At 42.3% G+C, this 27,715-nt stretch overlaps 3 protein-coding genes across 6 annotated transcripts; 2 read left to right on the top strand and 1 right to left on the bottom strand.

Annotated features, from left to right (window-relative positions):
- Positions 1 to 117: 117 nt before the first annotated feature.
- Positions 118 to 4,483, top strand: tnfrsf9a (tumor necrosis factor receptor superfamily, member 9a). Its single transcript, XM_041945846.1, has 7 exons — positions 118 to 491; positions 1,230 to 1,349; positions 1,433 to 1,570; positions 1,667 to 1,739; positions 1,860 to 1,963; positions 2,064 to 2,240; positions 2,357 to 4,483. The coding sequence occupies exons 1-7, from the start codon at positions 356 to 358 to the stop codon at positions 2,470 to 2,472; spliced, it is 864 nt and encodes a 287-aa protein (XP_041801780.1). The 5' UTR covers positions 118 to 355; the 3' UTR covers positions 2,473 to 4,483.
- ccdc187 (coiled-coil domain containing 187) lies at positions 3,969 to 22,561 on the bottom strand. Of its 4 annotated transcripts, none has more exons than XM_041945843.1 (13): positions 22,210 to 22,561; positions 21,776 to 21,916; positions 15,485 to 15,547; positions 14,437 to 14,575; positions 14,152 to 14,242; positions 9,192 to 9,270; positions 7,230 to 8,579; positions 6,597 to 6,718; positions 6,404 to 6,475; positions 6,182 to 6,313; positions 5,895 to 5,989; positions 5,719 to 5,813; positions 3,971 to 5,636 (listed from the first exon to the last, which is right to left on the bottom strand). In XM_041945843.1, exons 2-13 carry the CDS (start codon positions 21,822 to 21,824, stop codon positions 5,488 to 5,490), a joined length of 2,436 nt encoding a protein of 811 aa, XP_041801777.1. In that variant the 5' UTR covers positions 21,825 to 21,916; positions 22,210 to 22,561; the 3' UTR covers positions 3,971 to 5,487. The 4 variants fall into 4 exon arrangements, with proteins under 4 accessions (XP_041801778.1, XP_041801777.1, XP_041801775.1 ...); XM_041945841.1 differs by having other exon boundaries at positions 3,972 to 5,636; positions 21,776 to 21,868; XM_041945844.1 differs by lacking the exons at positions 21,776 to 21,916; positions 22,210 to 22,561 and adding an exon at positions 17,578 to 17,706 and having other exon boundaries at positions 3,969 to 5,636.
- A 3,840-nt stretch (positions 22,562 to 26,401) lies between these two features.
- LOC121613242 (urotensin-2-like) lies at positions 26,402 to 27,715 on the top strand. The gene is made up of 4 exons (XM_041946569.1): positions 26,402 to 26,507; positions 26,940 to 27,065; positions 27,462 to 27,505; positions 27,602 to 27,715. Exons 1-4 carry the CDS (start codon positions 26,402 to 26,404, stop codon positions 27,713 to 27,715), a joined length of 390 nt encoding a protein of 129 aa, XP_041802503.1.

Here is a 27,715-nt window from a genome sequence, read left to right as displayed (position 1 = left end):
ATGTCATTTGGACACTTTCATCTTGTGTCTGACTCAGTCATAGTACTGTGTAAGTCACGCCCCCTTAGTATTAATACGTGCTGTGTGTGAGCTGGTGATGATTTTGTTTCAGGACAGAGGGGGCCACAGCACAGAGACACTTCTTCATACATCATAATTGATTTTCCAGCCTCATAACATTACTGCTGAGTAACACCAGTTTAAGAAGAGTGTTAAGGGTGTTCTGGTATTTCAGACTACAGCTCCAGATTTAGAGAGAAAAAGTGCCTTTTTAAAAATAAATTAGGCACTTCTTGGATATTTCTTGGATTGGATTACCTCTCACCTTCCCTGAGGTGGCTGTGGAGACTGCAGAATGGCTGTGATCCTTTGGGCGATGGGTCTCTCTCTGCTCATGCAGGGCTGTTTGTGCAGTGTTGGGCAGACTGACCAGGGCTGCATGAAGTGGAGGGAACATGGAGACGACGTCTGCTGTGAAGTCTGTCACCCTGGTAAGTAATGAAGGAGAAAATTACCATTATGGCTCGTTATGATTCTGAGCTGATGAAACAGGCTGTTCTTTTTGGCACAGGCACAACAGGTCAATGTACTTTGTGGGTCATTCATATTCATATTCTAAATGGTTTAAAAAGATATCAAAATAAAAACAGCACTGTTCTTAATGAAACACTGCATATACATATTCCCACTGTTCAGTTTCCACTTATATTCAGGTGTCAAACAAACATGTTAACAAGATTCTCAAAAGTTCAAGTCATCTTGTGCAGTGTCAAAAACAAAGTGAGAAAAAGTCTGTTGAGTTGTGTGTGTTTGTATGTCTGGATGTAAAAATAAATAAATATTCAAATTCCAGACCTTGCGCAGTTCCTCCGTGGTTTTGAGTAACCAAGGATAGTTTCAGTGGTTTTTCAGCTAATACCACAACAAAGAGCTTGAATGATGCAACTGATAATTCAAATAATTTGTGATTTCCATACGTCATCACAACTCCAAGATGATGCAGTTCTGATAACTGCAGGCTGCCAGAGCTCATTTCCCACAAACCTTTCTGTTTGCTAGAGTAAGTTTCTTTAAGCTTTCCTGCGCTGCATTTTAACTGTTAAAGCTCTGAGAGGTATGGTCCCTGCTACATTATGGAAAGAGCCAATCTCACTGAAACAGGCATCAGCTAATGTGACAGAGCTTATAATAAAGCTACTGGTGATTTTACTGTTTGTGTGCATTTGCAGGAAACCGCCTGGTCAGAGAATGCGGCCGAAACCCGAAAGATCTTTGCACTCCCTGTGAGCCCAATACATTTACAGTGAAACCTAAAGACTACAGGTGTGCCAGGTGCACCCATTGTGTGGGTATGTTTTCAGCTTCTACTGGTCACAAAACAAGCTGAAACTTGTAAAATTGCATCTTTTTAAAGCCCTCCTTGTGTCGGTAGGTGCTCAAGTCAAAGAGAAGGAATGCACAGCCACAGCTGACACACAGTGCGGCTGTAAAGAAGGACTCACCTGTGGCGATGTGCGCTGCTCCTTCTGTGTTAAGAAGTGTGACAAAGGTCAGGAACCTACAGCGAAACGTAAGTAAACTACAGATGAGCACATGACTATGGCACATATAGAACAGATTTACAGGTTATACTGAGCGGCAAGTAACTGAACAATTGACTGCACAGGTTCTTGCAGACCATGTCCAGATGGAACCTTCAATGACCAAACTCACCAGATGTGTAAACCCTGGAGTACCAAGTGAGACATACTCTGCTCTAAAAACATCTGCCACTGAAGCCAGGTTTTGTTATCGCACTGACAGATGACATAAACCAAGAAAAACGTTTTAATTCTTCTACCACTTCTATTTTCCTAAAGGTGTCCCAATCCAGATCAAGTTTTAGTGGACATGGGAACTGCACTGACTGACATTAAGTGTGCTAATGTTTCAGTTGGTTTAGTGACCATTCCAAAGCAACCCGGTAGGACACAAGTCTTCTTCTGCAGTGCTTGTGCTTAAATTCCTATTTTTATTGAAAGCCAGCAATGAATCTCAATAGCGACCTTGCTGTTTTGTATCAGATCCCACTGAACAGGCGTGGCCATTGGTCTTATCTGTGATCACCAGCATAGTTCTGATGGCCTTCAGCATCATCATCGTCATAGTCATCGTCCTCATCCTGACCAAGAGAAGACACCAGAAAAGAAAGAAGACCCAGAAGATAATCACAAAAACACCGATAATCAGAACCCCTACAGGTAATTACTTTATGATCGATTGGGTTAGCCTGACAATGAATGACAGTGATTATACAGCATGTTTATCAAGCCAATCACAAACACACTGAATCAATATTTCATTCTTTTTTCTCAAGATGACCCAGCAACATTAATAGCGGTTGAGTGCAGTTTCCACGAGGCCCAGCAGGAGCAGGGCAGCAGCTCAGAGTCGCTCGCCTCCAAGGACTCCTCAGAGCGGCTCATTGCATGAAGGGAAAGGGACTGGGCTGGACTATCGCTATGAATTACCTGTCAAGGTTTCATTGAATTCGGTGAAGAGGAAAAGGACATCCTAAGTAGGACAGGGGGGTTTCTTTGTGATACTGAGCCACAAGTTTTCAAGAATGTCTTTGTTGTGCCTTGGCTCTATATGACAAAACACTGTGCTCGCCTCTTTTATCCACCCTCTTTTCTTTTATTTGAATAACCAAAGCTACCATGACAACATGGATGGACAGTCAGAGGTTATTTTTTGCTATAACAGTCTAGTGATCTCTTGATGATACAATACACACAGGGGAGGAAGGGGAATTTTGATAGGGAAAACGCAGTGGACTTACAACAGCCTATTCAACATGCAAATAATGGCAGGCTGTGTTTTCCCCTTTCAGCTAAGCTTGAAAGATACAGTCAAATATCTGTGGAAGGTTTTGAATGATTGGATTGAGTTAAAGGTAAAAAACATAACTTATATTAAAAATAAGAGCCTTTAGGAAACAACTGGAAACTATTTTTTTAAAACTTCTTTCAAACAAAGCAGCAGGACCTGGGCCTGTAAAGTAATACCGTGGTATGTAAGAGAGTGGGAATGAGTTTCACTACGTAGATCTACATGTCTGAGCTGCTGACTGTTCACGGTGTGAATGTACAGTGCAGGAGGGTGTCCGACCGCAGGTTTAAGTCATGTCTAATGCTGAGCCCACATACGCCTCCTAGAATAGATGTTTTGTTTTACTCATGTTGTAATACCCAGCCTACTTACCTACTGGTTACTGTTATTGTGAATTTATGCAGCCAAACAAGAACAATGTTATCTAGTGATGATGATTTTATGTGGCAAAATGTGATTTATCAGGAGATGGGTTATGTTACTTTTTGTCTGTTTTTATTTATTCAGATTTGTCTACGGGTATCACTTTGTGTGATAAATTGTGAAAATGACACATGCACTGAAGACAATAGTGTTGTAAACTATTGTAAACAAAGGGCAATTCAGGTTGAACACAGCCTCTTCCACCCTACATTACCTGGAACTACATGGACTTTCCTACCATTGCTTTATTGGTGTCAAAAACTCCAGCGAAGGGAGTTTCCCCTACATCAAGACAAGTAATCCTACATGTTAAATTTATGTACCAGGGAGTCTACTGTACAGTACAGAGTTTGCACACCTCTTGAGCAAGACCTGGGCAACACAGTGGCTATCCCAAGAAATCTCAGATAATAGGATTAGTCATATGTTGCACTTAATTTTTGAGATTCCAAATAACTGTCATGTTGGATATCCTCAGGGCAAATACAATATATACTTAATTTCTGTGGCACGCACAACATCAAAATGAGGCTCAAGGGTGGAAACTCCCCCACTAAGTCCTGTACTCCTTATCACTGATGCTTATCTTCTAGCTCAGTGGAGTGGGCAGCGAGAACAGACCAAGTGGAACTTATTTCAAAAGCACATCTTTTCTGAGCTGTAGCAGGCGTACGTTTGTTGTGAAATGGAATATTCGAGATATGTGCTGTGTGGGTTTAGGGTGAAAATGATGGCCCACACCTATAGTAACGATTCACTGAGTATGAGTCACAACTTGAGCAAAGTCTGTTGAAAGACCACAGAGTTCACAGGTGCTGTCTTGTGCAGTTATAATACAGTAACATTTCCATAAGATCTGTAGCACTTTATTTCACCTGATGAATTTCATGCACTTGTGGTTTATGTGAATTTACCTTTCTGCCTTTGAAGTTTGTACATAACTTGTTTTTATAATATCCTTCTTTTTTATATTGTATGTACTTTTGTAACTTCTTGAACAGCCAAAAAAATGGGGATTTCTTTTTTATTTGTTGCACTTTGATACAGAGCACTTGCATTCATAGAGGTCCACGTAAGCACTGGTATATGTCATTTGTATAAAACAAAACGAACAACAAAAAGAGTGTTTTAAACTTGGGAGTAATATAAACATACAAAAACAAACCGAAAATAAAAACTGAGACCTTGACTTGTCATGTGTGTTTAAAAATCTGTTGTTGGAGCAAGTATTCTGTAGAATGTCTTATGTTAACTAGCATTATAGCTGTCTCTGGACCGATAAAAACCCACCTGGCCAAATATACAAAACATCAGTTGGATATGTACCGAATAACCTAAGCTTAAAGGTCCAGTTACAAGCTTTCTGGAGCTTTCAACTGCATCTTGGTCTTCACTCAGCCGTTAAAGCTGACCTAACCCCGTCTCAGTTCAAAGATGGAGTCTGAGATGCAGCTGAAACCTCCAAAAAGGTAATGAGCGGACCTTAGATCTTAGATTACCTTGTTACATATACTGTCCCCATATCATATATTTACATCCGGATATTACAAAACAATTTAACATACTTTGATAATAGTGGTAATATGGGTTTTCCTCAACTGGAATTTCCATTTAATTCGGGTTAAATATCATTTGATTGTCACTGAGCTATTGTAAACATGGCTGGTGTCCTGCCAAACTGATTTCAAACAAAGTTGGCAGGCACTTCAAAATTGGATATCTTAAAGTAGCTTGTCGGTAAACCACATCACTCAGGGTCAAGGGTTATCACAGCAACTTCTTGTTTTGTCATTTGCCATTGTGGATGCTAACTGTAAACTGCTTCACTAAATGAAAACAAATAGAGGTTACAAATATAATTAAAAAAAAAGGTTTACTGTTTAAATTAAACACTCAACACAAGAATTCAAACAATACTTCAATAAACCTTGATTTTCCCTTGGAAATGATAAAGGCATGAGGCCAAAGTGTTGTCAGTTAATCAAGAAATACTTCTTAATGTAACTTGTCTCAGTTGTGTGTCTCAGTTCCACTGGTCTAAAGTGCTAGTCGGGGTCGCTGGTAGCGAGAACTTAATTCTTGTCATTTTCAACCTTAAAGTAAGAAGCAATGAGAACTCTGTAGCTGAGCTGATGTTTAGTGTTATAAAATATATACAGTACATGTACCCCAACAGCACAATGTGTTGAAAAGTTACTGTTGCTTGCAATTTTCCTTCTTCTCTTTGGGTTTTGTGCGCCCTGATTTGTCCGTTTGCCGTTTTGTGGGTGGGATGAACGTAGGCTCCTCGAGGAAATCGTGTAAGCCAGAATGGGACATGGGAAGCGACTGACAGGTTGGGCCTATATTGGAGGAAAAAGGACATGAGGGTCCGGCTATTGTTTTAAGTTTCATTTTGAGTGCTGTTTTTCCTGTTTCCGGTACCTGTTTGTCCCACTCTGAGGCTCTCTGTGCCTTGCCTCCTGGCCTGGAAAGTCGGGTCCAGCTCTTCTGCAATGTTTCTGATCTGCTGGGCTTGTCTGTAAACATATAAAGCTGATGAGACATTGTATCAATACAGACATCCTTCAGTTTTGTGTGTATTCAGACAAAGGGATTACGGTATGGTGGATGTAGGGCTGGGTGGCTGGTTCTCTGGGGAACAGTCCTCAGTGGGGGAGGGAAGGCCCTCTGAGTCAAGCCTCTCTCGTTGGACCTAAGGCAGTTGACAAAGGAGTCTAATTTTATAAATGTAGCTGATGAAAACAACATTACTAACACAGATTATAGCGAGGCAAGTGCAACATCCGCAGCGTCAAACAGTAAAGTGGATCGAAAGACGGGCATGACAATGACATGTACCGTCTTTGGATGCTGAAATATTTTTTTCAATGTCTGCAACATGTACCTGTCTGTCTCTTGCAGCTCTTCTGTCATGACTGACCATCGCTCTGTGCTCGCGCAATGATGCCAGCCCTTCAAGCTCACGAGATCGACGCTTTGACTTAATCTCCTGCTTCTGCATAAAATGCGCAATTTCCTAGTGCAAAAACACAGCAACAGCTCACTCCACTGGTGGATGTTAGCCGTGAGATTTGTGGTAACAATTCAATTCAGTTCATCGTCATACCTCATCCTGCGCCACTTGTGCTACTCTGAAGTCTCCCTCTGGGTAAGAACTACATGGAGCGGACTGGGAGTTCTGCAAAAACGAGAGAAGTCAGAAAAGTCAGAAAAAAGAATGAAAAGAGAAACTGACCTTCTGTCGTTTCTCCTCAACTCCTTAATCACAGAGTGTCATGATAAACTTATGGGTCCCTTACCCTCCTCAACAGCTTTTCCTCTTCGCCCTGCAGCTTGCGAGCCAGCTCTTCATCCTGTAGGACCTGCTGCAGCTCACCCAGGTCTAGGCTTGCCTCGCTCAGATCGGGTTGCAGTGATGCTCCTAAGGGTGAGGTTTGACAGTGTCATATTCAAAGGAAATGACATGACCGTGATGACGAAGATTGGGGGAGTTGAAAAAAAAAAAAAACGGAAATCGTGAAAATTAGAAATGAATCACACACTGAAACAGAGGCTGAAAGACTCAAAGCATTACTGAATTACACCAAGAGATGAGAAGATGCAGCATGTAAAGGTATGTTGCTAGATTGTCTTGAAAGAGACTCCATAGAACTTATTCCTTTACTACATCAAGGCTGGAAAAATGATGATGAAGATGAGAATGAAAGCACACACTGATTATTTCAGAACTATAGAAATTAAATTATAGATATGAACAGGAAAATGTCCCACTTCAATCAGAGACCCCAAGTCGCCACTAAAACCCAAATTTGTCCAGATTAGGCGATGGCTGAGGGAAGATGAGAGGAGCAGATGCACACAGAGATGAAGGGAGCTCAGCTTTGGAAGCTGCCCCTCTGCAGATTGGAGTTGGCTGCAGTTTGGGGTGTTACCTGCTGCCATGTGCCTTGACCTATCCCTGGTTGAAGCCCCGCTGCAGCGGAGGCTTTGGCTACGCTGTGGGGCTCTTCGGCGTGGCTGCTCTCTTCTCCTCCTCTCCACCTCCTGCTCCTCCTCTGAGCTTAACCTTTCTTCTATGGTCCTGTGCCAGTGCCTGCGTTCGCTTGTCGTCCTCTTGACCCTGCGATCATTTACATTCCTTTCCCTCTCGTCATCATTAGTGCATCTGCGCTCTCTCCACCTTGCACTGCCTCCCCTTTCGCTGTTAGCAAGATATGAGTCTCTTCTGCTAATCTCATAAACCTCTCCATCATGCTCCACAATATTGTGGCGCCTGTCTCTGTCTTCTCTGTGATCTCTCCCACTGTTCTCTCTGTATGACAATCTCCTCCTCTCCCTGATATCTCCATGGAAACTGTGCCTGGTGGAGGCAGCTCTCTGGAAGGCTCTCTGATGTGGTTGGGAGTCACTGCAGGAGACCTCGCTCCCGTGAAGCACCTGGCTGTCTCTGCTTTGGGGCCTTATTTGCAGTGGCGCCCCATTGCTGCCAAACCTCACAGGCACACCCCTCTCCATGAGGACCTGGCCCAGCATCTCCCAGACACTGCTGCTTTCACCCTGCTTGTTAGACCTCCTGGTGTCGTCCTGAAAACGAACGTGTTTGTCAGGGTTGTCCTTATAGCTCCAAGTTCTGGCTAGGTCTCTGTTGTTGTGTCTACTCCTGTCATGTAGCCTGACAGATTCACTGCGACTACATCGTCTTTCGCTTACCTCGACTACTCTGGAGTCTCTACCGTAATCTCTGCTCCTGTGCAAACCCCCATACTCCTCTCTGTGGTTCATTTCCTGATCCCAGTTTCTAGGCCTCCTCTTCTCTAGGTCACCATTTTCATAATAATCGTACTTTCCCCTCTCCTCCTCACACACTCTCAGCTCATCTGTGAAGCTGCTGCGAGGGCTAAGACTTCTGTATGTTCTCTCTTGCACCTGATGTAAAGATGCCTGCCGTCGAGGTGGTGTCGCCTTGAGTCTTTCATACAGTCTTTGAGTCAAAACAGAAAGCTGTTCAGAGAAAACTGTGTCTGAGTCCTCTGAATCCTCACTCAGAGGTTCTCTCAATTCATTCCTGATTGCCCTAAAGGAATCTCTGCGTCCTTGATTTGACCATGAAGTTGTGCTTTTCTGAGCCGCAACCCTCCTGGGGGAGTGAGCCTGTGGCTCAGTTAAGTCTGAACGGTCGTGAGAGGTAGAACATTGCCACCTGGTGGTGTAAGAGTACTGCTCCTCTCCATGGTGAAGTGTGTGCTGGTGTGGGGATGATAGCGCAGGATCGCTGGCGTTGCCTTTAGTAATGCCAAACATGCAAACACAAAAGCAGGGAGGATGGGTGAGGCTTATAGGGGATACTATGAGACAAGTGCACTTAATGATGAGGTGACACATGGCATTAAAAACAGCAGCATGTCACGTATGTAAGAGTATTTCTTATCCAATTTATACAAATGTTTTAGACACAACTGAAGCATTCCAATAAGTTTACAGATACACAGTCATGCATAAAAGACAACCGAAAAGACATATCCATGCAACTGATTTAGAATACTGAGAATATTTAGAACACAATATGGTGATAGCTAGTGAGATAGCTACGCAGGGTATGTTTTGTTAATGCTGTTGTAATATATGTAGAGAAAAACTTAATATAACATTAATAAGCAGTAGCAGTAGAGCAAAGCATGGTTAGAGAAGATAAGCAAGTCTTGAGTTTTGACCTCCTTTAAATGGAACAAAACAAATCTGCAAATACACTTAATAAAATATACATTTTGTTCAAAACTGGCAAATTCCTTAACATTCAAAATCACAAATGATTTGACAGTTTTTTAGGATTGCTCACTAATGTTGTCACAGAAGTATACTGATAATAAAACACTAAACAAAAGGGAAAAACTTACCATCACTATGGCCTTCCTGGCCTCTGCTCCTCCTCCAGTTCCTCTGCTTCTCCTCTTCCTGCATTCGTTTAGCTATTTCCTGTGGAGACGCAGCCGTACTGATTGTTATTTTGTGTCACACACCATAATGAGTAACCCAGTTGGAATTTGGGCTAAGTGAAGATTACACAGAAATGGAGCTCCCTTGTCAAATAAGGAAATCAACACAGGCACACGTGTCGTCTTTTTAAGTCTTTGAGAATTTTCCATAGGATTTGTTGTTGCTCCAACCCCTCGGTCCTACCCTGTATCATTTGCCAATAATAAGGTCACAATTCTTTCATTTGGCAAATCTGGCTCATTTCCAGCTGTGGATGTCATTTAGTCATCACAGCAAAGGCAATAACAAAACAATCCGGACAAAAGAATTATAAAAATATCAAAAGAGGCGCCGCTCACTGAACAGTCAGGTTTTACCACTGGTGTGCAATCATGAGTTGGTATGACTTCAAGAATTCTCTCTACATTACGTATACTGTGCTGTTTTCAACCAGCAGATGGCAGCATAACATCGACTGAGAAAGAAGCAAGGCAACAACTACCTTCTTTCCACAATGCACAAAAAAAGAAAAACTGCTAAGAAAAAAATGCTCTCACACTGTAGATGCTTTATCTTGTAACCTCATACCAATTTTTGCCTTAAACCTACTCAACTCCTTTTGATATGACCAATATATCATTAGTGTTTAGGTAACAACGTAAAGGTAACATCGACCGAACTCTCAGGCTGTTTGGAGTTGACCGAGTTTACATCAAGAAGATAATCTAATCTACATCTGGCATGTCTCCAGAGGAGGCTACACCACATGACAGCCATGTTGGGTGACACTGTGGGGTGATCTGACATCTTAATAGTGGCCATTTAACACAAAGCCAACTCTATAGGTGGCCAAGCAAACTATTTCAGGCAGAGCTGTGGCTGACTCAATGGAAACAAGGAGACTGAATGAGAGACAAGCAAACTTTTCATCTCCTTCAATCTGAACTCTGGACCAGAAAACCTCCAACAGAAGCAGGTCAACAGGACTGTTTCACTTGAAGTAACACCTTGTCACTTGAACCAACACCTTGTCACTGGGGAATGCCCACTGTTACCGTAGCTACTTGTCTGCTCTCTGAAGGAGAACCCTCGCCCCCCCGCACGATGCCTCTAGCTGCTTTTCTTGGAAAGTCCAGAGCTAATAATGTTTCCTACAAATCAGCAAATTCTAACAATGAATTCTCTGAAATATGAAAACATGCCTCTCTCGGCTGCATTTGCAACATAAATCATAACTAAAAGCTAACGCAGCTACTTTTGCTTTGCAATCAGGGCGTGTGTGTCAGCCACTTTGCCAGCATCAGCAGACAATTAGCAGCTTGCCATGGCAGGTTAGGCGTGCAGTGCCACAGGGATCTGGCATTTAAAACAGCTCAGCCTGGCGCCTTCTGTTCCTTAATTAAAGACACAATCTACAGGGAGGCAAATATTTAATCACCACCTCTGATCACCCGATCATTAAGGGAGGTAAGCTAACGGAAGTGTTGATAGTTCATCATTTGATCCAAACATCAACACTCATAAAAAGAAATTACTACATCCACACAGGAATAGATACATTCTCATACCATGCGTTGCATAACCTAGCAAGACTTTTAACCCAGTGAGGCTTTACCATTTAACTCTGAGCGCAGACAACTCATGTTGGTTCCAGCTGAGTTCAAACCCAACCCCTTTAACAATGATGAATGAACCCCACAGCCTCTCTGACCTCACATCCTCCAAACAAGGAGCTTTTATAAGCCTGTCCAAGGCAGCCTCCTCTAAAAAGGAAACTGCAGGGTAAAGGAAAATATTATGCTGGAGTGGCCTCGTGACGCAGACCGCTCCGCTGGACCAGCTGGGGAGCTTCGTGGCAGAGTTGGCTGTTTTTCCCCCCACAATGCTCTTCTTCTTGCACAGCTCAACTCCTAATTTCCACTGGTGGGCAGTCACATCATTGTTTTTGTAAAGCAAACCATGTTCAGAAATACATGTGTGTGTGCTGTAAAAATGCACAGACATAATGAGAAAGTTTTTGAGTGGATGGGGTTCTGTGTGAAACACTGCAACAACAAGGGAGAGGTGATTGATGGGAACCATCTGGTTGGACCGGCATGTTTGGGCTGCAGGATAAATTGTTTCTGTATTTACAAAATTTATGAGAGATCTAGTCCTGCAACACAAATTAAGAGTAAAGAAAGTGGACAACATAAATGTCGGAACAGCTTGCTGTCACAGTATCATCTAGATGTTATACGTGTGTTCAAAATCAGAGATTAAAAAATTTAACTCTGTCTACAACTGAAACAAGCTCTGTGAGTCTGTACTTAAGCACGGGATACTGTGAGTTAAATGCTAATGTCAGCATGCTACCATGCTCACAATTACAATGTTGACATGCTTAAGTTTAACAGGTTTAATATCTATCATGTTCATGATCTTAGCTTAGTATGTTAGCCTGATGGCATTTGCCAATTGGCACTGCGCCACAAGCATGGCTAAAAGGTGACAAATATTTTAGATGTCAATCTGTGATAGATTTCAGTAGAATGCAACTCATTCAATTAGACTTGACACAACAAGAACAAACAACAAGACTACCGCTGAGTTTAAAATATGGAGACGGAAACGATGTATGGAATTCATTCTCAGCTGTAACCACAAATGTTAAGAATTATCCTTCAAAATGGCAATGCATTTAGCGTGACATTGAACTGAGAAAGAAATCTTTAAAACAGAATTCCATACAAACCTGTTTGGAAACTCAGTAACAATGTTAAAGATACCCAAATAAAGCCTGAGTCACTCTCTCAGATAATGTTTTTACTTAACCTGTCTCTTCCTCACACTGCATAGTTGAGGTTTTAGGCACATCCAGTGCGACTTAATGTGCCCACATGACTGCATTCCGTATGAAGAGGTTGATGGTCCGTGTCTGGAATCAACCACCAGAGAAATTGCTTGAGCCATCATCCAGATGGGTAGCTGACAGCTTGTGTCTCTGTTTAACAGCTGACTTTGCTTATACAGCCCTCTTACGGCACAGTGGATACGCCAGAGGCCCAAAGCAGCACTTTGCCGCAACCGCCATTCATTATGGACTCCGTTAGTCCTGAGAGAGGGCAAAGTGAACCATTTCATACTTCCTGACCTGCTGGTAACAGGCAGATAATTAAATGATATACAAGCATGTCCCAAGTGCCATATAATTCTATGAGTCCCTGTGCTGACCTTGAAGGATGATACTGGTGCTATTTTAAGTTTGTGCCAACTGCTATGTTTGCCCCTCTGGATTATGCCCAGTTTTGTCTGCACACAGTGCCGTAGTTTGAGATACAATCATTAATCTACCTTTAGGAGCAGCTATTTTCTGCTTATTGCACCACCAAAAACTTTTTACAAGCTTCAACATTTACAGAATCAGATAATCCACAACAGCATTATCCATTAAGACAGTTGACTGTGTCTCAAACTAGATAGTGTTTAACAGGCATTTTGGAAAAACTACCATTAGAACTAATTGTAACCAAGGTGAAGTCAAGCTGATCCCAGCCACATGAACCAGACTTTAAGCAGTCAACTTTCAGGGCTGAGCGTTTGATACTCAAACACTAAATCTGGAGCAGAGTATCACTTTAAGTCTTACTTTGGTTTTGTCCAAGTTCCTGCTTTATCACTGCATTGTGCCAAGTTAAACTTGTCCACATTGTGCCGTGTCTTGCTCTGCCCTGGTTGCTGCCAGCAACTTGACACCCACAGGAAAGGATTTGTTCCTCTTTCAGGAGCAAGTCCCTCAAAATATTTCGCTTAACAAACTTTGCTGTCACGTTTGTGTCTACTTATTAGCTGGGACAACATTCAGTTTCGAGCTAAGCTTCACACCATAGAAGTTTTAATTTAAAAATGACAAAATGAGTGATTGGTAAAGGAACACTGATTTTCAACCTTGTTTCCATATGTCAGTCATCCAAGGGGCACAGCCACCTGTAGCTTCAACATAAAGATCTGTTTTCCATCAGTCATATCATAATGATGGACTGAACTGAGGCTCGCTGCTTAATGTGAGTTTCCTCCCCCAAACTTAAAACATGCAAGTCAGGTGAACTGTCTTGTGTCTAAACTCTGTGACGGTTCGGCAAGTTGACTATTTCAAGGAGCTTCTCTGCATTTGGCTCAATGCATGTTGGCATAGATTCAGTTTTTGTTTTGGCAGATAGTATGTAAAGCTATTATGGTGGATGTTAGCCTTTTCACCTACTCCTTTTTATCAATACAGGAGTAGCTACTGTTTGATTGTTGGGGCAAAGAGGAGTACATCTGAATACACAATTTCATATTAAACAAAAACATCTGCACGCATCACTGAGGCCTCATTTTTGTCTGGCATATTTTAGTAAGCCTACTGTCAGCTGGCCAAGTATGTGGTCTATTCATTTAAGAGCTGCAGTAAATAACAGTGGCCTGTACATAAGAGCCTGCTGACTGAGAAATAATGGTTTTATGCAGACACTGGTGGGAGCAGATTTCCAAATCGAAAAGATTTATCATATTGGAGGTGGGTGGTAAGTGGATAAATGACAAGTAGGTGCAGATTCATGTGATGTCAGAACTAACCTTTGCACTCTTCATACTGGGTTATACTGGACTGAGCATTTAAAGATGAAAACTTCTGCATGAATCCAAGTTGTAGTGGGAAAGGCTGTGAGCACTAACTCATGTCAGTGCTACTGGTATAAAAGTAGAGTTGTAGACCACATGACCACCAGAACAGACTAAATGCAACACATAATTGTAAATGAAATCTTCTTTCTGAAATAAAGCATGATCTTAAATACATTAATTGGAGGGATGCAAACAAGATGAAGACCTAATGATGAGTTTAGAATGGTTTGTGCTCACCTCATCGTCCTGCTCCCTCCTCTGGGCCTCTTCAGCACGACGCAGAATCTCCTCCTGAATCACACGGGCATACTCCAAGTCTTGCTCCTCTCTACGGAACAGAGAGAAGAAACTGTCTTCTTACACTTTTGACTTAAAATGTAACTAAGAATATAAATCTGCATAGCAAATCTATATACAGTGGGGTCAGGATACATGCAGGATATGAGGACATGCAGTTATTACTGAATAATGCAGCAGTGTGAGCTGCACTACAGTGTGTTTTGGGGGGCGAGAGTCACCTACAGTTGTCTGGAGGCCTGTCTGAGGAGGGCGCTCTGCTGGGTCCACTGCTCCTCTTCCTCATCCTGCAGCCTTTTGGCCACACGAATGTCATTCTGCACTAGCTGGTTCTTCTGGATGTTGGTGGTATAGTATTGCTCAACTAGGGCAAGGCAGAGAAAAGGGCAGACGGCAAGAGAGTATTCAATGTGTGGCAATGAAGGGCCCTGTGAGATCTAGGTCATATCAGTAAATAATTACTACATCACTTTTTCTCTAAACGTGTTGACTTTTCAGTATTCGTGACTGCTGTGTTGTTTATTTCCAACACAGTTTATGGAAAGCCACACTCTCAATGTACTTTTAAGGAATCTTAAAAACAGACACTAAATTACATGTCAGATTTTTACTGTTGTGTTTACAACTAAAGTTGCAAAGAAATACCACAACAACTGCTGCAGACCAAAGCTACCCAAAAAGAAGTCCTTAAAAGGTCCAGTGTGTAGGACTGAGTGGCATCTAGCAGTGAGGTTACACATTGCAACCAACTGAACACCCCTCACCTTACCCTACCCTATGGTGCCTGCGAAAAGCATGAAAGGCACTCTTTAAAGCCAGTATTTGGGTTGTCAGTTCTGGGTTCCTGTATAAAACGTGGCAGTGCAACATGGCGGACTCCGTAGAGGAGGACCAGTTCCCCCTGCAGATAAAAAGAGCTCATTCTAAGGTACAAAAAACAACTTTGCTGATTTTCAGGTGATTATACACCAATGAAAACATATTTATGAATATCACATACCATTTCTGCCAATATATCCCCCTAAATCTGACACATTGGACCTTCAAAGTTTCCCAGTCTGCCTTGGTAAACCATGAGAATAATACCGCATTTTGCTTAAGTATGTTTTATTCTAAATCTGTTTTATTCAAATTTGAATATGAAGCCCTACAACGCAGAAAGTGGTGATTCACTGTGGCAGACTGGAAAGCAGCCCACACAATATGAATGACTACACACGTTTGTTGTGTGAAGCTGTGCTGCTGTCACATGGTAGCTTGACATCGTACTTACTCTCCTGTTCCTGCAGGTTGTGTGCCAACACTCCATCCTCCAGCACAGCAAAACACTGGCACACTGAAACAGCAGAGGACAGCAACACTTCAATGTCATACAAAACATTACACTGTGTTCAAAGGGAATGGTGGTGGATAGAAGTGTTAATTAAAGTGAGCAGCTCACTCAGTTTGATGATTAGTAAAGCAAAAGAAAAATGGCAACAATCTTTGGGTGGCTTGAAAAGAAACAGTGTTGGCAGTGGAGCTTTTGCTTCAGCACTCTTTTGAAAGGAAAACAACAGTGCTTCGTGTCATGATTGCTGCATATTTGACACAAAGGCGGAGGACTGACCCTTAAAACTTTCGGGAAAAAGCAACCATCCACCACTCTTCCATGAATTCACTGTTGAGTATATAAAAGGCTCTCGTAAAGTTCTAACAGGGTGCTAGTGTTTCCAAAGAAACACACAAGTGGCCACAATTATTACTGTGCTGCAAAAGTTACTCAGTTTTTTTAGCAGGAGTGCAACAGGTCCACCTCATTCTAACAAAAGCAACAATGAAACCTAGTATTTGGGTGCAAGTGTGTGCGAGTGTCGAGTGTCAATTTAAATACACACACATCAGTACAAAAGGCAATCTTAAAAACTGCTGTTAAAATTATGTGAAGTAGCAGATACATGTTTTCTCTTTTGCAAATGTTCTCACTATGACTACCAAATGAAGATGCAAAGTTTAGGAACTACAAGCTGCAACCATTTATACTGGGAAGCCTGTGCAGATGGTTCAAATGTTATGCAGACTGGAATCTGTAAGGCTGTCATAAATCCAAAGGCTTTAGCTAAGAGCTCTCTGTACACCAACTCTGTCTGGTTCTCCATATCAAGTCTCTCTGCGGCAAACTGAGTCTTCGCTATCCCATGATCCCATAGTCTGGCCACCTGCTGCTGGGTATGGTCATAAAACATATCTGTTTCATGTCATTAACGCTCTCTACCCTTGTTGCTTTTTGTCAGAAAAGATGGGGACTCTATAGACACAAGAACTAAAGACACATTTATGCAAATACAGTGTTCCCAAATATAATATATATAATATAATACATGTAATTTATTATGATTAATCAATAATAATAAATACATACCCACAGTTTTGCAGTACTCTTTGATCTGTCTTAATAGCTTCAGCATTTGTGGACTGTTATTCTCATCTATAAACATGCGACGTGTTTACAGTAGCCCTTAATGAGCCACAATGCTGCAGCTCATGTGTGTTTAAAGCCTGTCAAACAAACTCAAAAGTTACTCAGGAGAAAATAAACACAGGCACACAGCAGCAGCAGCAGCAGCAGCAGCAGCAGCAGCAGCACTGTGGGCCAGCTGTTTTCTCCACTTCCTCCATCTTTGCAGACAAACATCAGCTCACTGTGACCAGACAAAAACCTCTTTGCTATCGTGCAGCTTTGAATCAGGGAATGCAGAAAGGCTGTCTTATCCTACAATGGAGCTTTCAAATGAAGACAGTGTTTAAGAAGAGATTTATCTCACTGCAGAGGGAAAAAGCTTCCAGCCTGAGCCAGAGGCAGGGCCAATTAAAAACACCTGTCCTACTGCTAATCCTTCCACTGAGCCGGCTGGGCCACGCCTGTGGAGACGACGGCTACTTTTACATCCATGATGCTTTTGATGCTTAGGAAACTGAGGTATTCTGTTTATGAGCGAGTGTCCACACATTAATGCTTAATGTTGTTTATAATAACCTGTTTACTGTAAGCTCTTAACCCAGCTATAGAAACCCTAGATAGACTTTATACAGCTGTAACACTACAAGCTATTTTCAATGCCTAAAACATAACTGTTAGAGAGGATACTTCCATATTATCAGGAACACTGTCCCAGGAAAGCATGGCAATAGAACACGATAGCTCTATTTGACAGCAGTGCACAAAAACAATGACTCCCAAATAGGATTTCTGAGCGGCAAATACGATCCAGTATCTGAAATACTGTGCATGCAAACCTGGATGAGCACAGTGGGGGAGAAGTCAAAGCTAAGACATTCAATCAGCTTCAACTGGGCTTTTTTGATTCCTTCGTCTGCAGTACTTACTTGCTGAAGATTTGCTGGATGGTGTCATGGATGACGAGAATGAACGGTAGGCCTCGAGATATAACAGTGACAAGTCTATGGTACAGCTGCGACTGTCTGTGTGGCTGACTGAAAACACACAAAATTCGACTCATCCCAGACTTTAAGAGTGCTTCTCTGAGTTCACTGCCTTGATAAGTTTGTGCACTCAAAGACAAACCTGGTATGTTGCCTTTACAACCATAGACATGCACATTCCTTGATCTCTATCTGTTTTCATACTCTTCCAAATGTAGAGTCCTCTTATCTTTCACTGTTGCTGCACCTTACCTGAACTACAAGGGCCTGCAAACCATGAAATGTTAAATTTCAGCCTTTACAGAATTGTCAATTGTCAAAATGAGGATTTATCTGTGTGTAGTTTTATTAATAGGGAAGAGGGGCTTCTGAAACATTACTGTGGTCCGACTGTGGTCCGAGAACTCTGTTCTCTAAATCCTAAAACTGCAAAAAAATAAAAAATAAAAAAAACTTGCTGAGAATGTCTCTGGGTATGTTTCACTCTTCAGGGGCTCAACAGTCAAAGTTCATAGAAATCATCCAGACAGCACTAAGCCATCAAAAGTGTCTGTTTACACCATAAATGACCTCATAAGCCTACACTGAGAGTTAACCCATACCAGACAGACATGCATTACCACTTACACCTGTCGCAGAGCTTAAGAGACTATCTGCTAAATGGATCTCCAACATGCCCTTATGGGTCCAGTCTGTCAGTGACGAGGGATTAAGTCAAAGGCTCCGTTTTAATCCAATGGGACAAATTGGCAGCTCAAAACAGAGTTTACCTCTTAAATCCAACTCAGGAGGCAGAACGAAAGAAAGGAGGGAGAGATGGAGGAAAATGACAGTTTCATCTGTGTGTGTGTGTGTATGTGTGTGTGTATGTGTGTGTGGGTGTGTCTGCATTGCGGGTTAACTTGTTTTTCCAAACTCCTTTAAACTACGGTCACATTACCCTTCTGGGTAGGGACAGGGAGACTGTGTTATTATGACTGCTAAACAGGTTTTGAAGGACAGGCACATGTTCAGTGTAAGTCTAGGCTGAGTGTGTTTTCAAAATACTGTCCTTCTGTAAGCTTCTTAATAAGGGCACTGAAAGGACCCTGTTAGGCTATGTCTGTTTCCTAAGAGGATAGTAAATCAAAAATCCAGCAGACGACAGAAATTGGCTGTGGCATTTGAACACCGGAGGCTAACACCCACCGAGAGGCAAGACTTCCTAAGAAAGAGCGCAAAGCAACGAGAACAAGTCGATACGATTTAAAAATATCAGCAGCCACCCGCTGTATAGCTCAGTATATTCCTCAACAGTGTCTGCAGACTGTCTCTGCAGTGAGACTGCGGGAAAGAGGATAAAGCAGGAAACCACAAACTGTATGACCTCAAAGCCAAAATGGTCAAAACAAACTGAATTATTTCCCATTTTAATGCCTCTTGCCCATTACAAATATTCCACACTACAGTGGCTAAAAATAGAAAAATTACACGTTTTTTACTCTTTGCTAATTTACAACCCCAATTCCAAAAAAGTTCGGATGCTGTGTAAAACAGAAATAAAAACAGAATGTGATCATTTGCAAAAGATCTGTGTTTATAGAAGTGTTCATGTAGTAATTTTCCTTTATACAATCATGTGCTCACTGAGTTGTGAACCTCATTCCATCCTTGCGTATGAAGGACTGAGCCTTTCCAGGATCACCTGTTACCTATGAACCTGTTTACCTGTGGAATAATCCAAACAGGTGTTTTTGGAGCGTTCCACAACTTTCCCAGTCTTTCGTTGCTCCTGTCCCAACTTGTTTGAAACGTGTTGGTGCATCAAATTCAGAATAAGCAGATATTTACAAAAATCAACGAAGGTGATGAGGTGAAACATTCAATATACTGTCTTTGTACTGTTTTCAATGGAGTGCATATCAAAGAGGATTAGCAAACTACCACATTCTGTTCTATCAATGTTTTACACAGCAGCCCAACTGTTTTGGGAATCTGGGTTGTAGCCAAATCTCATACTGTAGGTGCACATGTGCACGGCTGAAAAACTCACACCAACATCGGAGAGCTGACAGCCAATCATCTAAAACACAATTCTGCAGATTATCTCAGGCATCCAGTGTGAAGGATCAAACACAGACAGTGATATTTCTGTTTCATCTTCGCAGCCACTTGGATATCAGCAGTAGCAAGTGCCTGCCAAACAAAGAAACTGGTGAAAGGAGAAAATGACAAGGGTTCTATTTTCAGCCAAAATCCCCCACCGACCGCCCACAAGCTCTCTCCCTCTCTCTCTGTCTTCTTCTCCGTGGTCTGTTCTGTTCTCCTGCTCGCTGCTTTTTGCACAAAATTTCACCATGAACTGTCTATCCATCCCACAGCTCTCTGTGCTGCGTTATAAACTAGGCGAACTGGGCCAGCCAGCTCATGAACTGGACCAAGCTGTCGTGGAGAACAAAGAGAGGTGAGGGGTAATGGGACTCTGGGTCAGTTGGTGAGAGTGAAATTAGGAACGGGGGAGGAGGTGGGGGAATTCCTCTGGGAGCTGCATTCCCTCAGCACATCAGGCTAAATCAGGAGCAGCCAGAGGAGGGACAAAACAGGAACTGATAAGGGGGGCAGTGAAAACAAAGAAAGTTGACTTGGCCGAGACTCTCGGAAGGGGAGGAAAGCGAAGGAGAAGGGGGACACGGGGATCTACGGCTCTTAGGGAAATTGAAGCATAAACACCCACAATGGGACGTAAAGTAATCAGAGTGCCACACAGAGAGAGACAACAGCACGGTTTGACAAATCTGTCGGGCGAAAGCAGACGATGAGCGGAAAAATGACACTGACCAGACATCTGATTTACATGCTGCTATTGTCTCGATGAGCTGTTTATCGCCGCTATTACTGGCTTTGTTTGTGCACTGGCCCCTGCTCGATAAAGCATGAAAATGCAAAGCTGCACAGTGTGCCCTTTGTCTATGGAAACAACAGTGGAGTGCTGAATTATCTCCCTTGATAAAAGACATGCAGACCTATTTCTACCCCATTCATTAGTGCGGACATGCCAAAGACCGAGTCAACGGTCTACACCCAGGCCACGGCTTAGACATTCCTTACCTGTGAATGTTTTCATACTTGCGTGCAAGCAGATAAAACTAATTTTGTTTATAAAGAGCTCCATCAGCACAACAATAACAAATTCTATAGCTGTGCACAGAAATTCTTCCTGAAAGAGAAAAAAAACAGCTGTATAACAGCGAGAGATGTATTTTTATTGTTGCTGTTATGATTTTCTCCTATGTAAAAGTTGATAATAATTCTCAATCTGACTTGTTTCTAAAAGTCTAATACTTGTAATACTTGTAGTCTATAGTCCAGGGGCCAAACATGCATCATAATTGCTCTTTTTGGGTCTATAAATTAACCTGACATTTAAACAGAAATTAAATTATTTTAATTATGGTGTTTTCCAAATCAGTTTTGGAACTGTATACTCTACGTGAAGCAATTCTTCGTCTTCCACCTGAGACTGTTTCAACTTTAAAAAGGTTAAACTCCATTTAGGTTGCGGTACAAGACTTCATCTCAGGTGATAGCACTTTTCCTCCCCCAGAAATCACTCGTCACAGACTGCTATCTCATCCCTTGCTCTTATCTGCACCTAGCACACCAGAACTGCCTCTGACGAGATCCAGCTCTTCGCAGCTGTATGACTGAACTTGTGTCTGCTGCATGTAGTCAAAACATGTAGCAAGCTACGTCTTATCTGACACAGGGTACCAATGCCACATAAATCAAGCACATGCACTCAAGGACAGAAGAAAAGCTGCCATTTGGTGCCAAGGCCAGTTATTCATAACTGAAAAGAAGAGGTGATGGGAAGTTGTCATTTGTCTCTTTCTCTGTCAAGCTTGCAGCAGACAAGTCTGTCCTCTGCATTCGCTGTGCTGAAAGGTCCTTGAGTGAAATTCTTGATCCCTGCTGGCTCCAGGTCTGCAGCTCAGCAGCTGACCCTGACCTCTGACCTCCCTGTGGAGGGGGCTCAACAAAAAAACAACTTCTCCAGGACAGACCATGAAGCAGGAGACACTCTGCACACATGTTTCCATACTCAACGGTCCAGATCCTCTACAGATGCAGGATTTGGGTCAGTGTGACAGTGTCTGCTTACCTTCTTGGACACGTGGAAGGTTGGTCTGGTCAATCTGCAGCTCGGCCATCACTGTCCCTGTTCTGTCACTGCCTCATGGTGATACAGCAGACCCTGACACCAGAGAGGGAGTTAACAGACAGGCAAACCACAAACCTGCACCTGGAGACATTTGGCGAACATTAGTGTCTTTCACTTAAACAGACCACTGGTTTATCTCAATCATATTCATGAAAAAGAAAAAAAACTAACAACTAACAAACTGTCAATTAGCTGAAACCAATGACAGCAAACAAGCTAGCACGAGCAGCACCGCCGCGAACACTAACAAGAGCCTCTCAGGTAACGTTAAAACAGTATCTGCACGGCAGCAGGCCACTTGTTTGTCGAGCAAAGTAAAACAAACACCAGACAAACGTTCAGCCAGTCCAAAGAATCATTGTTTTAAAGCCTACCTGTTAACAGCACGCTGCCCATACAGGCTCCGGCGGTGTGTGTGTACACACAGCCAATTCAACAAGTACCGACCATGACAGCTAAGTGTCAACTTCGGAGTCGTCCTCTCCGTCGCACTTCCCCTCTCCCTCCCTCCCTTTCTTCTTTTCTCTATCTTCGCAAATTCTCCGGAGGGTCACGAACGTGTCTGAACGTTTCTAACGCCTCTACTTTCGGCGTGAAATTTTCAAGCGAAAGCGACGGTTGTTGTTCATCAATGAAACAAAGCCCCGTTGACTCGTGATGGGAAGCCGGGGCGGACAAACTTAGCCCGCAGTCTGTCGCTTCGGCTGCTTCTTCACGGCTCCTGTTCGGCAGCCGCGCGGCGGGGGCGGTTAACGGCTGCTGCCTTCAGATGCTCCCTCAAGCTCAGACTTATCTCTGCCAAAGTTCGAATCGCGATGTCCGCCCATAAAAATGAATGATTTATTCGACGCTGGAAGGGGTAAAGGCACTTTCTTAAACAGTTTTGGATTGTATTACAGACAACCATGTGAGAGTACACTTGTAAGCTAAAGCTGGTAAGTTAATCAGGGTAAAAGATCAACCAACTCAGGTCAAAAGGTTAGCAAAAAGAGACGCACGCAAACATATGTTTTGCTCTGCCAGACAACAACACAACAGTAGACTTCCACCTTCGGCTGGTGGCACTCATCCCACATATAACTCGAATGTCACACACCTACGCACGCACTTTGGTGTGCGCTCACTGAGTGCCAATATTTCTAACAGTTAGTGAAGGCAGCACTTAACCAGCCGATTGTCCCAATCACTCAAACACTGTAGCTGAACTATAAAAAGAACAAGTGCTATGGTCTGCATGTTATCATTTTAAATGGCAATGAGGAGTGAAAAAAAGAAAATATGGAGGAGAAAACTGCTTACTAGCCTACTAGTTTAAAAGTTTTAAAGGACATCTCATAATGGAGCAAAACACTTCACTTGACTCCTGGTTCAAGAAAAGGCTGAAGACGACTTAGTTTGTGAAAAATAGCAGCCAAAAAATCTCCTGCATTTATTTAGATAGGCAGGAAACCTATTGCTTCTGTGTGAAAAAAATCCTATCAGAAGTCCCATTTCTGAGCAGGGCAATATGCTGCTTGTAAAAATTCTTGTTATGTCAATGATAATGAGAATTTATAGGCTGTTTTAGGTTTTTTTTTAGCCTGCAAGGTTTGTGATAGATTCAATTTGCAATCTGTCAATCTGAGATTGAAGACCGACTAAAATGAGGGAGGTACACAGAAGACTGTCCAGGAAGATATTATTTCCCCAGGGTCACGCTGAAGAGTCTACAATGGAAGCTAATGTGTAGAAGTGGTATATCACAGTTATTGTTTTCTAGACGTAATATCGCCCTCTGCTGGCTGCTCTTATGTCCGTCAGATATCCATGAGGTCAAATACTGACAACAAAGTCGCAAAAACCTCCCAGGCAGAAGTGCCACTGTGTAGGAATACAACATACTTGTTACAAACAAAAGTCCTGCATTCAAAATTCCACTTGAGTTAAAGTACAAAAGTGCTTAAATTACCATTACCATAAAGTACACATTATGCAGAATGGCCCATTTCAGAATAATGTATAATTAACATAGATTATTCTTTAATGTAGCAGCTGGTAAAGGTGGAGCTAATTTTAACAATATCACAATATTTCATTGTGTTGATTGAAATTTGTATTATTAATCTGAGTCTCTTCATCTGAAAGTAACAAGTAACTTAAATTATAGAATAAATGTAAGGATGAAAAAAGTACAATTTCATCTGAACTGGGCAAAAGTAGCAGAAAATGGAAAAAAAAAACTCAAGTCTACATTGATGTCAAAATTGTACAGTAGTTACAGTTAATAGTTACTTTCCACCTATGGTGCCAGATCGTATGGCTGAAAACGACAGTGAAGGTTTGTGCTGGGACTATTCCAGCTGTTTGGTGTGATGTGCAGCTTTGAGATCCATGACGGTTTATGTTCATGTTTATTTAAGGAGTACAGTCAACTTGGGATGTATAAAAACAAAATCAGGCCAGCAAAGCAGATACACAAATGAGAGAAATTAAGGATCACATAAAAACAGACTTGGCAGTTGTTAAATATAAAAACATAAAAAAAAACACTTAACAGGTCTATAGTGATATGCAATGAATGAATGCAATCATTTGTGAACATTAAAATAACAATCAAACATACATACACAGGGTATGTGCATATCCTGTTATTTCTTTGTACGCTTCTTGAGAGTTTTTTTTTGCTATTAACTGTTCATATGAAATTGGATAATGGGATACTGTACCATCTGAATTGTGTCTGGTGTGCCTGTGGGGCTATTTCAGTAGTGAAGCAAATGATAATTTCATTAATGGAACCACCACACTGCTGCTGTAAATTTTACAAGCTGTATAAAAGGTACTTCACCATTTGAGTGGAGATTATTTCTGTTTTTACTTCAGTACGTTCATCTGACAGCTGCAGTGGATTTTTTTCCCTGGCAAAACAAGCGATACACTCACAGAGGACATTGCACTGCTGTGTTTTAAACCACCTGCCAGCTGAGATCTGATCAGGCCAAGCACCACTTTAACCAGATACATACAACGGTAAAAATACTGCTTACACGTTAATGCAGCTGTACTCTACCCTCTAAAATCTGTCCCATTTTACACGACTTCTACATTTTAGTGCAGATACTTGTTTACATTCATATTTAACATTTTGAGAGCAGGCCTTTGCATGCAACGAATTGTTTTATCATTGATATATTGTGACTGACACTAAGATTATTTATAAGGGAAATGAGTCAAATGTCAAGCGTTACCATGGGAATTCTTGACAAATGCACATTTTTTTTAGTTCAGTTTAGTCTCTACATTCATTTCTTTGAGCTGTTGCTGCTGTTCACACTGTGTCAACTGAATCTCAAGGAAGAGCAGTATGTGTCCACGTTTGTTACGAAACACCCGTGCCTTGGAGAAATTCTAGACTCGTCATGAATCGTAAAGAGGATTCAATATATAGCAGGACAAACCTCAAGTACAAGGGAGACAACATTTATTTTAGAGGATGGAATAAGCCGGGATTGGCAGCGGGACCTTGACTAATACAGAATATAAATCTTAATAGCTTTCTATGATATACAGCATCACCTAATAGAGTGTCTGGCCTCCTGGCCATAAAATTAAATGTCAGTGTCGCTTCGTCGACCCTCATTATCATACAAGAGACTGAACATTGACGTCACACTTCAAATAAATATACAAATTACATACAGAGGTTCAAAATATGACTTTGTAAATAGCTGTCTCCACCTGTCCCCAGTCTCCAAGCTCGTAGGACACCTTCTCTGACTCTGCCCATCTACGCTGGACGTACTAATAAAGCTGACTTTTACTGCATGACTCAGGCGACGTGAAAGCACAAATACAACGTCTTAGCAGAACAAGGCCTCTAAATAATGTGCATGAATCAATGGGCTTCAGTGACCCATGGAAAATTCTCCGCTCTCTCAAATTGACTTAAAATGTCAAATGGCTTATAGGCTGCACGGCCTCGAACAGTTTAGCATTTCCACTGAAGCTCTGAGCAAGTAATTATGCAGTTTTATTAGGACTTCTCACTGCTTTGTATGCAGCTTCGATTGGGGAGTTTTTCTGTGGGCTTTGAGTCAAGAGGATTCAAATGGCCCAAGAGTTTAATGAACTGGTAGCATAAAAACATCAGTCATTTGGCTGCCCAGTTTCTCCACCTGCTCCCCTGTGGGATGTTGTTGAGAGTGACATCTGAAACACCTGCTTCGATCCCATTTACACCGCCAGTAAAACAGTCAATCAAGCTGAAGAGCTGGTAAAACATGACTGTGCCCTTGAAGCATGGGCCACAGCACTTGTCTTTTTATTGAGCCTATAATTCACCTGTGGCTTCCTGTTGATTTATCACAGTTAGAAGGGACGGGACTGTGGATATTGCTGATGGCTGTTGTGGCCGGCAAAAGTGTGTGTGTGTGTGTGTGTCTGCTGTGTGGCTTGCGGGAGGGGGGATAGGCTACAGCTGGAAGTATATAACCCAGTTGGGACCAACAGAGCATGAACAAGTCCTCTTTCCAACTGAGGAGCTCCTGTGCGAATCAGATCCACTTCCAACGACAGCAGCCTATAATGATGAAGTGTAACCATCTCTTGTCCTGGGCCTTCCTGCTCGTGGCCTCTGGTCCACTGCTGGCCCACCCCATCACAGAATCTGCTGAGATGCCCTATCCAGGACCTGGTGAGTGGAAAGCAATCTCCATTACAGCTGTTACTCACAGTATTTCACTAATTCACTACCTTGATTAGCATTTTTAGCAATGAAGCCTAATTTGTGAAGATTAATGGCAGGCAGGGCCTTGAAGTAATTGCTTTAGAGCTGCAGTGTTGAACACTGATTGTTCTGCCAAGGTTCACACATCATGGACCATTAATGCAGGATTTCGCTGCCGTCAGAGAATATATTCAGTTTTCTGTTCAAATAATTACAAACACTAAGTTATCATTAATTGCTGTAGAACATGTAAGGAGAAAATTGAAACTGTGTGTGTTTACTATTTAGCGGCGACACAAACAATCCAAATAAATGACATGTCTAGAAAATGCACACTGTGTGAATCTATACCTGACAGTTAGTGTTTCCAACTGTGTGTGGTCGCTCGATTCTCCTCAGTATCGGTGGAGGACCGAGGAGTCGGCGCTCTGGATGACCTGCCTCTATCTGAGCAAACCTTCCCTCTTCAGGATGGTGCTGGTCTCAGATATTCCACGCTGATATCTGGGGAGGTCAACAGAGATGGTAAGAAACACGCACATGCTTTCTTTCACCTGCACTCACCTGTATGAGCTCATTGTATATCGCAGTGCTCGTACTTGCACATTTTCTCTTTTGCAGCAACATTGTGCTACAAAGTGATAAACACAATCATACCAGTGTAACAAGATTTTCAATGGTTGGCTACCAAGTAGAACCACTGGAGAGGCAGGCGGTTGGAGGTATTGATCAAGACCAGGAGGTCTGTAGTTGTTAATGAAGGTGCAAGAGATGGCGCTTCATTTGTTCCACTCTTTACTTCTTCAACCTTCACTCTACCGCTGCTCAAAAGCCTGACATGCACAGAAACACCATTAATGCAACAAGCTTACACAAGTTATCTCAAATATCCGAATAACCTCGTGTCTTATTTTCTCTCAGGTGTCAGAACAGCAGGCCTGCTTCCCAGGGGGATGAAAAGAGAGGTGGGTTTTTTTTTTTTACAAATATTATCCTTCAAAAAAAGCAAAGCAAAGTAAGCTGCATGCTGTTTATCGCTGCTACTTTATCCTGCCTTTCAGGTCCTGCTGGAGAAACAAAGTCTCCTCAATCCTTTCAGCCATGTGCTGGGCATCCGGAAGCAGTTCAGGAAGAGAGCGGGGAACTCCGAGTGTTTCTGGAAGTACTGTGTCTAA

Source organism: Chelmon rostratus, chromosome 10, assembly GCF_017976325.1.
Source record: "Chelmon rostratus isolate fCheRos1 chromosome 10, fCheRos1.pri, whole genome shotgun sequence".
Taxonomy (NCBI): Eukaryota; Metazoa; Chordata; class Actinopteri; order Chaetodontiformes; family Chaetodontidae; genus Chelmon; species Chelmon rostratus.
The sequence above is the reverse complement of the archived record's forward strand: the minus strand, read 5'-3'. Positions and strand labels throughout refer to the sequence as shown.

Excerpts from the sequence above, each read along its gene's own strand:
- tnfrsf9a (XM_041945846.1), top strand. The coding sequence starts at position 356 with ATGGCTGTGATCCTTTGGGCGATGGGTCTCTCTCTGCTCATGCAGGGC. Across the intron at positions 1,350-1,432 it reads CAGGTGCACCCATTGTGTGG|GTGCTCAAGTCAAAGAGAAG; the intron begins GTATGTTTTCAG and ends TTGTGTCGGTAG. Across the intron at positions 1,964-2,063 it reads GACCATTCCAAAGCAACCCG|ATCCCACTGAACAGGCGTGG; the intron begins GTAGGACACAAG and ends GTTTTGTATCAG.
- ccdc187 (XM_041945843.1), bottom strand. The coding sequence starts at position 21,824 with ATGGCCGAGCTGCAGATTGACCAGACCAACCTTCCACGTGTCCAAGAA. Across the intron at positions 6,719-7,229 it reads GTCAAGGCACATGGCAGCAG|GAGCATCACTGCAACCCGAT; the intron begins GTAACACCCCAA and ends CCTCACCCTTAG. Across the intron at positions 5,990-6,181 it reads GAGCTGCAAGAGACAGACAG|GTCCAACGAGAGAGGCTTGA; the intron begins GTACATGTTGCA and ends CAACTGCCTTAG.
- LOC121613242 (XM_041946569.1), top strand. The coding sequence starts at position 26,402 with ATGAAGTGTAACCATCTCTTGTCCTGGGCCTTCCTGCTCGTGGCCTCT. Across the intron at positions 26,508-26,939 it reads GATGCCCTATCCAGGACCTG|TATCGGTGGAGGACCGAGGA; the intron begins GTGAGTGGAAAG and ends GATTCTCCTCAG. Across the intron at positions 27,066-27,461 it reads TGGGGAGGTCAACAGAGATG|GTGTCAGAACAGCAGGCCTG; the intron begins GTAAGAAACACG and ends ATTTTCTCTCAG.